Consider the following 11536-nt stretch of genomic DNA (forward strand, 5'->3'; position numbering starts at 1 on the left):
TCTCCCTCTACTACAAAATATTGAATAGTTTAAATTCCCAAGCATCACTTTTTCCATGCATCATTGATTTGTAGGAAATTTCTAGCAGCACCTGAGAGCCTCTCTATATTAATCTCTAGTGGAAACTAAACTGGATCATGTCATTAATACTGCCTTAATTTTGCTGAATTTTGACCCTCAAATACCTCCTCTCTTCGTAATGCTGTTATTAAAGTACTAAGAATTCAAATATAGACTTTTCCAATTCTATAGTATCAATAGATGAAATCACATGCTTTATAGTTGTTTGTGTAGTGAATTTGATTACTTAATTAACTGCTTAATTTTGAGATTGCTGACTTCTCTGACAATAACAGTGGTATATGCATAGGTGTTGTGATGTGTCTATTTTTTTTCTTTTTGTTAAATATTGCCTTTGTGACAAGTCTCAAAGTATTTCCTAGTTCTCAATGAAAAATTTACAAGTTATCTTTCCAAGTAAGGGAAAAGAAAACAGCTCTGAAATATCTCTTCCTTAATCCTTACCACATTGATGAAAGAACATATAAAAACCTCCTTCAGGGGCGCCTGGGTGGCGCAGTCGTTAAGCGTCTGCCTTCGGCTCAGGGCGTGATCCCAGCGTTCTGGGATCGAGCCCCACATCAGGCTCCTCCACTAGGAGCCTGCTTCTTCCTCTCCCACTCCCCCTGCTTGTGTTCCCTCTCTCGCTGGCTGTCTCTGTCAAATAAATAAATAAAATCTTTAGGGGCGCCTGGGTGGCGCAGTCGTTAAAGCGTCTGCCTTCGGCTCAGGGTGTGATCCTGGCATTCCGGGATCGAGTCCCACATCGGGCTCCTCCGCTGGGAGCCTGCTTCTTCCTCTCCCACTCCCCCTGCTGTGTTCCCTCTCTCGCTGGCTGACTCTCTGTCACATAAATAAATAAAAATCTTTAAAAAATAAATAAATAAATAAATAAATAAATAAATAAATAAATAAATAAAATCTTTAAAAAAAAAAAAACAAAAAAAAAAACCTCCTTCATTTATCAAACATGTTTCTACTGAGTCTCTGTTTTATTTTAGGCATTTGAAAAAGCTTTGGGAATGTAAGAATAATAAAGACAAAACTTCAGTGTTCAATGAATTTACCTAACATTTTTGGCTTTTGTGTCTGTCACACAATTAGTTGCTGAAATTCTTCTATAATTCACTTACTTGAAAAATCAGTAAAAATAGGGGAACCTGGGTGGTGCAGCCGGTTAAACCTCTGACCGTTGGTTTCTGCTCAGACGATGATCTCAGGGTCCTGAGATGGAGCCCCGCAGTGGGTTCCGTGCCCAGTGTGGAGTCCTCTTGAGATTATCTATCCTACTCCCTCTGCCCCCCCACTTTTGCTCACTCTTGTACTCTCTCTCTCTCAAAATAAATAAATGTTTTAAAAAATTAAAAATTAAAGGCTGTAAAAATAAAAATGCTTTTTTTCCCCGTTCATATTTTGTGTCTAGTTAGTTCTTAACTTAAATGTCAATTCAATTTTCCTATTTTTGATTATAAAATGTTAATAAGGAGGACATAAGCCTATGAATTAGTCTTAATATAATTCTGAGGATAACAAATGCCAAAGAGGGTTTTTTTTTTATGATAATGGTGATATAAGTGTGCCCCAGATGGATAAAGATGAAAATATGGCTCATTTCTTTACACTTTCTAGCATCTTCCCTAAACTTTTTATGGTAGATCATACTGTTGTCATTAAGGGAAATCAGCGAGCTTAAATTTTCACAATATATATCTTTCTGTCATTAAAAAATCTAATGAATAAATAATAGTGAAGTCCTGTTATTAGTCAAGTACCAAACTAAACATATTCCCATCTCTTGCCATTTTTAGCCATCACCAGGGCACTGAGAGGTAGGCATCATTCTATGTATACTACAGCTAAGGAAACTAGGGCTGCAATAATTTAAATGACTTGTAGAAGATTCGCTTGATTTGTAATTCAAAAAAAGTTAGTTGAACCCACATTATTAGGTAATTGTTCTCTGAATTGCACCACTATATGGTAGTGGTATGATAATGTGATGAAGCAAACTGATATATCCCATTAGTTGTTGTTAGGCAGTTACATAAATTGGATTCACTCTAATTCATCTAACTGATAACCCTCTAAATATTTTTTGAGAGTAAGAAACATATACATTCCTTTTAAAAATTTTTTTTTACTATTTTTTTTCTAACACTTTAGATTATATGTTCAACATTATGGAGTTGAGTTAGGAAGTTTTGTTATCTTCCCCTAATAGGGTATTGAGTTTTGTTCTGGGATATGGTTTATTTTTTTGTGGATCAGCTTAATCTTTTAAGGCTTCTTTTTAACACTTAGACGATATGGTTTAGAATAGCTTTTACTTTGGGGTTAGATTAGTCCTACTTTAAGATAGGGTCTTTCTGGGATCTCCTATGAGAGCTCTGAGTGTTCATTGACATCTCTCCACTCCGATGGGGTAAAATTCTAACATTCCAAACCCTCTCCACGCTCAGGCAGTTGTTTTCCCCAATAGTCTTCCTGTTCTTGGCCCTGCAGAATACCTGCACACGTGCGTGCATGCATGTGGGGGGTTGCTGAAGACCCCGGGTTCATCTCTGCAGATTTTTATAGCTCCTTCTCTGCCGCAGTTCCCTCTGGAACGCTGCCTTACAGATTGGATTCAGTGTAGTAGCTCCAAACTCCATTCTTTATCTGCTGTGTTCACTGAGACTTGCAAGTGCTGTTGGAGGTTCCTTTTCATGCTCCATGGTCTGGAAGGTGCTACTGGCTGAATTTAGCTTCTCCCAGTGATCACAGTCTTGCACTGCCTGTAGTATAATGTCTGAAAATAGTTATTTTGACCTATTTTTCTTTTTTCTTTTTTTTTTAATTTTTATGTATTTTTTTGATGTAAAGTTAGATGATTCATTAGTTGCGTATAATACCCAGTGCACCATGCGATACGTGCCCTTTTTTTAAATTTTTGTTCCAAATTTTATTACAAATATTTTCATACATACAATAAAGTAGAAATACTTTAAAGTGAATACCCATATACTGCTGCCTAGATTCTACCATTAGCATTTGCTAGATTTGCTTACCACATACCTATCAATCCACCCCTATTTATCCTTCTTTCAATCCATTTTATTTTTTTTATTTTTTTAATGTTTTTTTAAATTATATTATGTTAGTCACCATACAGTACATCCCTGGTTTCTTTTTTTTTTTTTAATGATTTTTTATTATATTATGTTAGTCACCATACAGTACATCCCTGGTTTCTGATGTAAAGTTCGATGATTCATTAGTTACGTATAACACCCAGTGCACCATGCAATAGGTGCCCTCCTTACTACCCATCACCAGTCTATCCCATTCCCCCACTCCCCTCCCCTCTGAAGCCCTCAGCTTGTTTCTCAGAGTCCACAGTCTCTCATGTTTCATTCCCCCTTCTGATTACCCCCCTTTCTTTATCCCTTTCTTCCCTTACCGAACTTCCTAGTTCTTATGTTCCATAGATGAGAGAAATCATATGATAATTGTCTTTCTCTGCTTGACTTATTTCACTTAGCATTATCTCCTCCAGTGCCGTCTATGTTGCAGCAAATGTTGAGAACTCGTTCTTTCTGATAGCTGAGTAATATTCCATTGTATATATGGACCACAGCTTCTTAATCCAGTCATCTGTTGAAGGGCATCTCAGTTCCTTCCACGATTTAGCTATTGTGGACAATGCTGCTATGAACATTGGGGTGCATATGGCCCTTCTCTTCACTACGTCTGTATCTTTGGGGTAAATACCCAGTAGTGCAATGGCTGGGTCATAGGGTAGCTCAATTTTTAACTTTTTAAGGGACCTCCACACTGTTTTCCAGAGTGGCTGAACCAACCTGCATTCCCACCAACAATGTAGGAGGGATCCCCTTTCTCCACATCCTCTCCAGCAATTGTTGTTTCCTGCCTTGTTAATTTTATTTATTTATTTATTTATTTATTTATTTATTTATTTATTTTTAAATGATTTTTTATTATATTATGTTAGTCACCATACAGTACATCCCCGGTTTCCGATGTAAGGCTCGATGATTCATTAGTTGTGTATAACACCCAGTGCACCATGCAATACGTGCCCTCCTTACTACCCATCACCGGTCTATCCCATTCCCCCACCCCCCTCCCCTCTGAAGTCCTCAGTTTGTTTCTCATAGTCCATAGTCTCTCATGTTTCATTCCCCCTTCTGATTACCCCCCCCTTTCTTTATCCCTTTCTTCCCCTACCGATCATCCTAGTTCTTATGTTCCATAGATGAGAGAAATCATATGATAGTTGTCTTTCTCTGCTTGACTTATTTCACTTAGCATTATCTCCTCCAGTGCCGTCTATGTTGTAGCAAATGTTGAGAACTCGTTCTTTCTGATAGCTGAGTAATATTCCATTGTATATATGGACCACAACTTCTTAATCCAGTCATCTGTTGAAGGGCATCTCGGCTCCTTCCACAATTTAGCTATTGTGGACATTGCTGCTATGAACATTGGGGTGCATATGGCCCTTCTCTTCACTACGTCTGTATCTTTGGGGTAAATACCCAGTAGTGCAATGGCTGGGTCATAGGGTAGCTCAATTTTTAACTTTTTAAGGGACCTCCACACTGTTTTCCAGAGTGGCTGTACCAACTTGCATTCCCACCAACAATGTAGGAGGGATCCCCTTTCTCCACATCCTCTCCAACAATTGTTGTTTCTTGCCTTGTCTATTTTTGCCATTCTAACTGGCCTAAGGTGGTATCTTAGTGTGGTTCCTATTTGAATTTCCCTGATGGCTAATGATTTTGAACATTTTTTCATGTGTCTGTTAGCCATTTGTATGTCATCATTGGAAAACTGTTCATATCTTCTGCCCATTTTATGATTTGTTTGTTTCTCGTGTATTGAGTTTGAGTTATTTGTAGTGCGCTGCTGGAGCGGGGCTGGAGGGAGCATCGCAGGCATGGCGGCTGGCCAGGCCTGCACCCGAGGAGCCCCGCGCCGAGGGGAAGGGCGGCGGAGCCGCCTTCCATGCGCTGGGCCAGAGCGGAGGCGGCGGTGGGCGAGCGGGCCCGGCGGGGTGGAGGGTAGCCTGGGCCGGGCCCCCGCAGGCCGGCGCGGAGGAGGCCGCGGGTCGGGCGGCGCCGGACCTGAGCGGCGTCCGCGGTTGATGGCGGCCAGGGCGGTGGGCGCGGGGCGCGGGGAGGCCAGGGTCTGGCAGGCGTGAGGCAGGGGCGCCGCGCTCCTGCTCGGTGCCTTCAGCTCCTTGAAGGGTTTCCAGACCTTTCACGTAAAAGCCGTTTTTGTTGCTGTGTTTTAAGGAGCTCCATAACCGCGGTCGCAGGGCCTCCCCAGACTTGAAGGGCTGCCGCGGTGCACGTCCTGTTGTATGCTTTCATTTATTTCCCCGCCTACCCTGGCGTCAGCGTCGCCGTCGCCGTTGTGCTGAGCGCGGGGGAACCCGGCACGGCCCTGCTGGCCACTGGGCGCCTGCCTGCGGGAGGACAGCTGTGGGAACGGCGTCTTGAGCATTGGCTTCATCTGTATCTTGCAGTGAAGACTGATATTTTGAAGGCACATTCTTTCTGTGATTCATGTCTTAGCCCATAGCGCTAACCTTGAAGAGATTTGTGGTTGGGTTTTTGGTTTCTAAGAAGGTCATAGTTTTTCTTCTTTTTCTTTCGGTTTTTTTCTCCGACGGGGGAGGGGCCAGCGGCTGAGAATGGACACAATGCTCGCTGGTACAAGTAGAGCAGAGCCTCAGTTCCTAGGGTCCTGAGAGCCAGCAGAGAGCATTCGAGCATCCGAGCATCCGACCTTGAGGTTGGGAGGCCCTCCTCCCACCTTTCTTAAAAATTGCTGCTGACTCAGCCCTGATCAAGACATCAAAACTGCAGGATCCTTGTTCTGTGGAGACACTGAGAAACCATGACTGTGAGGTTACCCCAGAGCATAGACAGGTTAAGTGGCCTGTCTTTGGGAGATCCGGCGCCTGAACATAGGTCCCCTTCCCACCTCCGCCAGCCCTCCGACACCTCCGAGACAGCAGGTTCTTGTTCAGCGCTGTGTCATCATCCAGAAGGACCAGCGTGGCTTCGGCTTCATGGTCAGCGGGGACCGTATCGTTCTGGTGCAGGCTGTGTGGCCCGGAGGGGCAGCCATGAGAGCTGGTGTCAAAGAGGGCGACCGGATCATCAAAGTCAACGGCACCATGGTGACCAACAGCTCACACCTGGAGGTGGTAAAGCTTATCAAATCTGGCGCCTATGTCGCACTGACCCTCCTGGGCTCTTCCCCTTTGTCTGTCGGTGTCTCTGGGCTGCAGCAGGACCCTGCCTCCGCCGGAGCCCCCCGAGTCACCCCTGTGGTCCCACCGCCACCTCCGCCCCCACCTCTGCCCCCCACCCGCAGCACATCATGGGGAGGGGGGGCCAAACCACTGCAGGATCCCGAATTCCAAAAACATGCCACCCAGATCCTTTGCAATATGCTGAGGCAGGAGGAAAAGGAGTTACAGTGTATTTGTGAGGTATACAGCCGGAATCCTGCCAGCCTGCTGGAGGAGCAGATCGAAGGTGCCCGGAGGCGTGTCACTCAGCTCCAGCTGAAGATCCAGCAGGAGACGGGTGGCTTCGTGGACATACCCCCCCCTATATGGTGACACCAGCCAGAGAGCATCAGAAGGCCAGCTCTCTCTGGACTGCCAAGAGGGGGACAGCAGCTTGGATGCTGGAATGGAGCACTTGCCCTCCCTCAGTGAGGCGCTGATGAATTGGAATTTGGCACTGTCAGACCTGGGCTGGACAGTCCCCGAACCTCACCTGTGATCATGGCCAGGCTGGCCCAGCACCACCAGCGGCAGGGCTCGGATGCACCAGGGCCCGGCACCAGCGAGCAGGGCACAGACCAGAGCCCGAATCCTTTAACTTTTGGCCCAGAGGAAGATTATGACCCGGGTTATTTCAACAACGAGAGCGACATCATCTTCCAGGACCTTGAGAAGCTGAAGGCACGGCCCGCTCACCTGGGCGTTTTCCTGCGGTACATCTCTCAGGCTGACCCCAGTCCGCTGCTTTTTTACCTGTGTGCAGAAGTTTACCAGCAGACAAACCCCAAGGATTCCCAAAGCTTAGGAAAAGACATCTGGAATATTTTCTTAGAGAAAAATGCGCCGCTGAGAGTGAAAGTCCCGGAGGTGTTACAGGCTGAAATTGACTTGCGTCTGCGCGACAGTGAGGATGTCCGCACCACGCTCCGGGAAGTGCAGGAGGCAGCCATGCCCGAGATCCAGGAGCAGATGCAGGACTACAGAACAAAGCACATCCTGGGGCTGGGTAGTCTGTACAGTGAGAATGACCTGCTGGACCTGGATGGGGACCCTGTCCGAGAACGCCAAGTGGCCGAGAAGCAGCTAGCCGCCCTGGCAGGCATTCTGTCCAAGTACGAGGAGGACAGGAGTGCCCCCATGGATTTCGCTCTCAATACCTATATGGGCTACGCTGGGCTCCGTCTCCAAGAGGCACAGCCTTCCGGCACAGCTGAAAAGGCCCAGGCAGCTCCTGACAAGGACAAGTGGCTGCCCTTCTTCCCAAAGACCAAGAAGAGCAGCAATTCCAAAAAGGACAAGGATGCCTTGGAGGACGAGAGGCGAAACCCTATCCTCAAGTACATCGGGAAGCCCAAAAGCTCTTCGCAGAGGACATTTCATATTCCCTTGTCCCCTGTGGAAGTCAAACCAGGCAACGTGAGGAACATCATTCAGCACTTTGAGAACAACCAGCCGTATGACGCCTGGAGCCTGGGACTCAGCGGCTCTCCACAGGAAGCTTCCCCGAGGACCTGCTGGAGAGCAACAGCTCACGCTCAGAGATCCTCCTGGGCCGCTCTAAGAGCCTGAAGGGCTGGGAGGAGCTGAAGTGGTCCCAGAAGGCAGAGAATGTGCCCCGCTCTCGCAGTGATGTGGACATGGATGTGGCCACGGAGGCTGCCCGCCTCCACCAGTCAGCCTCGTCCTCTGCCTCCAGCCTCTCCACAAGGTCTCTGGAGAACCCAACTCCTCCCTTTACCCCCAAAATGGGCCGCAGGAGCATCAAGTCCCCCAGCCTGGGGTTCTGCACAGACGCCCTCCTCCCCCACCTCCTAGAGGAAGATTTGGGCCAGCTCTTGGACTTGGAGCCAGAGCCGGACGCCCAGAACTGGCAGCACACAGTGGGCAAGGATGTGGTGGCCGGGCTAAGCCAGAGGGAGATTGACCGGCGGGAGGTCATCAATGAGCTGTTTGTGATGGAAGCCTCCCATCTGCACATGCTCCGGGTCCTGGACCTGATCTTCTACCAGTGGATGAAGAAGGAGAACCTGATGCCCCGGGAGGAGCTGGCCCGGCTCTTCCCCAACCTGCCCGAGCTCATCGAGATCCGTAATTCCTGGTGCGAGGCCATAAGGAAGCTCCGAGAGGAGGGCCCCATTATCAGAGACATCGGTGACCTCATGCTGGCTTGGTTTGACAGCCCTGGCCGGGAGGAGCTCCAGCAGGTGGCTGCCCAGTTCTGCTCCTATCAGTCCATCGCCCTGGGGCTCATCAAGACCAAGCAGCGCAAGGAGAGCTGCTTCCAGCTCTTCATGCAGGAGGCCGAGAGTCACCCCCGGTGCCGGCGGCTGCAGTTCAGGGATCTCATCGTGTCAGATGCAACGGCTCACCAAGTACCCGTTGCTGCTGGAGAGCGTCCTCAAGCACACGGAGGGTGGCACCGCTGAGCACGAGAAGCTCTGCCAGGCATGGGACCAGTGCCGGGAAATCCTTAAGTATGTGAGCGAGGCGGTGAAGCAGACGGAGAACCGGCACCGACTGGAGGGCTGCCAGAAACACCTGGACACCACGTCCCTGGAGAGGGCCAGCAACCCCCTGGCAGCAGAGTTCAAGAGCCTGGATCTTACAGCCAGAAGGATGGTCCATGAGGGGCCCCTGACCTGGAGGATCAGCAAGGATAAGAGCTTGGACCTGCACGTGCTGCTGCTGGAGGATCTCCTGGTGCTGCTGCAGAAGCAAGACGAGAAGCTGCTGCTCAAGTGTCACAGCAAGACCTCCCCAGGCTCCACAGACAGCAAGCAGACCTTCAGCCCTGTCCTCAAGCTCAACACCGTGCTCATCCGCTCCGTGGCCACAGACAAACGAGCCTTCTTCATCATCTGCACCTCGGAGCTGGGCCCCCCCCCCCAGATCTATGAGCTGGTGGCACTGACGTCGTCAGACAAAAACACGTGGATGGAGCTCTTGGACGAGGCCATTTGGAACGCCACCCGGCGCCCAGGAGCTGCCCCAGTGCTCGCCCATCCCCCGCCCCTGGGCGCCCGGGAGCCAGCGCAGCAGAGCCCCACCCCCAGCAGGGTCCAGCTGGATGGCTCAGAAGTGTTCCACAGTGAACCAGAGCCCGGGGAGCTGCCAGGAGCAGGCACTGGGCCCCAGCAGAGGGTTGAGGGGAAGCACGCGGGCCTCCTAGACGATCCTGAGCAGGAAGGCAGCATCGAAGGGGAGCTGGGTGCCCTGCCTCACCCCTCCGCATCCCTGGATGGAGAGAACAGGGGAGGCCGGACAAGAGACCCCATCCTCCTGCCCATCCCTGGTCCTCTGTTCATGGAAGGGCTTGCCGACTCAGCCCTGGAAGACGCGGAGAGCCTGCGGCACCTGATTCTGTGTGGCCTGCTGCCCGGTCACTGCCCCGAAGCGCAGCCTGCCAGGGAGCCCGACGACGGCCTGACGCCTGTGCCTTCTCTCAGGAGCAGCAGCTGGCACCCCAGGGCACGCTCCCCCCTCGGGGGGTGAAGGGCCAGAGCAGGAGGACGTGGCTCTCTGTTCTCTGGAACAGCTGCCCCCATGGGCTAGGAATTCCGGGATCTGGGAGTCTCCCGAGCTGGACAGGAACCCAGAAGAAGAGGCTTTAAGCACCGAGGGGGCAGGAAGTTACAAAGTCGTGAGAAAAGGGAACTGCTTCTATGTCAGCATGCCGGCCAGACCCCCAGATTCCAGCACCGAGCCCTCCCAGCCCGAGAGCCTCCCTGCCTGGCGGCTTCGGGGACCCAGTGGAGGCACCCTCGCCACTCCCCGCCCAGCCTGGCCTTCAGGGACGTGGGCAGCATCTTCTGCACCATCGAGCAGCTCACAGTCAAGCTCAACAGGCTCAAGGACATGGAGCTGGCCCACAGAGAGCTGCTCAGGTCCCTTGCGGGAGAGGCGTCGGGCGGCACCACATCCGTGGGCAGTTTCCACACGGAGGTGGCTAGATTGACAGACGGCTCCCTGTCACCTCCGGCCAGGGAAGCCCTGGCCTGCGACTCCAGGGATGGCCAGCAGCCAGGGCCGTGCTCGGAGGATGGCTCCGATGCCCCCCCAGAAGACAGCGTGGTGCCTGCGGCCTCTTCCCCAGGACTGTAACCGCCCACTCGTGCTCTGGGGACCGGCCCGAGGCAGGGGCACAGGGCAGTGGGAACCCAGACCTCCTTCCCACGGTGGAGGCCGTGGAAAACGGGTCTAGCTGAGACCCCCGGGGGCGCCCCGCATGTCACTTGGTCTGCTCAGGTCCCAGTCAAGTGTCAGTAGTCTCCCCCTCCCTCCAGCCACCCCCCAAGGCCTCTCCTGAGCATGCTGACTGCATCTGAAAGGCCCCCCCAGACACGCAGGTGAAAGGAGGAGTCTCTGTGTAAATGCACTTCCTCCCTCCCCTCTTCGCAGGACCCCGGGGCTGAGGTGGGCACCCTGCTTCACCCCTCGTAGTCACTTCGGTTTCCTATAAATACGTATGTGCTGTATGTGCATCTTGCTTTGTAAATAGCTTTGACCTGTTTTGTTTCTGTTCCTCGGGGGCGGAGGCAGGCCCAGAGCGACAGCTCCCATCTCCTAGTTAACAGGCCAGCTCCGGGGTCAGGGCCTGAGAGGGGAGCCAGACCTGAGCACCTGGGTCCCTGTGTGGGAGGGTGTCCCAGCCCATGTTGCTTGAGAGCCAGGTCTCTGTGGCCCAAGCAGAGAGCTTCTCCCCGCTCCTAGGACTTGTCCTCTTCCAGGAGTTCCTGACCCCACCTCTGTCCACCCTTCCCCACCCTCTCCCTAGAGAAAAACCAGTGTATCCGGTACAGCCCTAAAAACCAGGCCCAGGAGGTGGGGCAGGGGGTGTGAATGCTGGAGTCCCCGCATTAACCCAGGACCATCGCCAGGGGCCATGGCAGGATCGGTCGCTCACCCCATGCCAGCCCCTACCCTGCAGACCGATAGAATAGACACACTGTGCTAGGTGTATATATACATATATATATATATATAAATATATATATATATAATATATAAAATATAGAGATGGAAATGACTGTTTTCCTGTTAAAATAATGTATACTCTTATTTTCTTTCTCTCATGGTTAAGATTTTTTTTTAAGAAAAGTTAAATATTCTTCCAAAAAAAAAAAAAAGTTCTTTGTAGATCTTGGATACCAGTGTTTTATCTGTAGTATCATT

General features: G+C 50.4%; 1 protein-coding gene across 1 annotated transcript; it reads left to right on the forward strand.

Annotated features, from left to right (window-relative positions):
* Positions 1 to 5898: 5898 nt before the first annotated feature.
* Positions 5899 to 10465, forward strand: LOC113249249 (rho guanine nucleotide exchange factor 11-like). The gene is given in 8 exon segments (XM_048218426.2): positions 5899 to 6087; positions 6089 to 6679; positions 6681 to 6825; positions 6828 to 7826; positions 7829 to 8717; positions 8719 to 9819; positions 9821 to 10113; positions 10116 to 10465. Coding segments are annotated over 8 exon segments (4491 nt in total). The 5' UTR covers positions 5899 to 5964.
* Positions 10466 to 11536: the final 1071 nt, after the last annotated feature.

The sequence above is a fragment of the Ursus arctos genome, unplaced genomic scaffold (genome assembly GCF_023065955.2).
Source record: "Ursus arctos isolate Adak ecotype North America unplaced genomic scaffold, UrsArc2.0 scaffold_17, whole genome shotgun sequence".
Taxonomy (NCBI): domain Eukaryota; kingdom Metazoa; phylum Chordata; class Mammalia; order Carnivora; family Ursidae; genus Ursus; species Ursus arctos.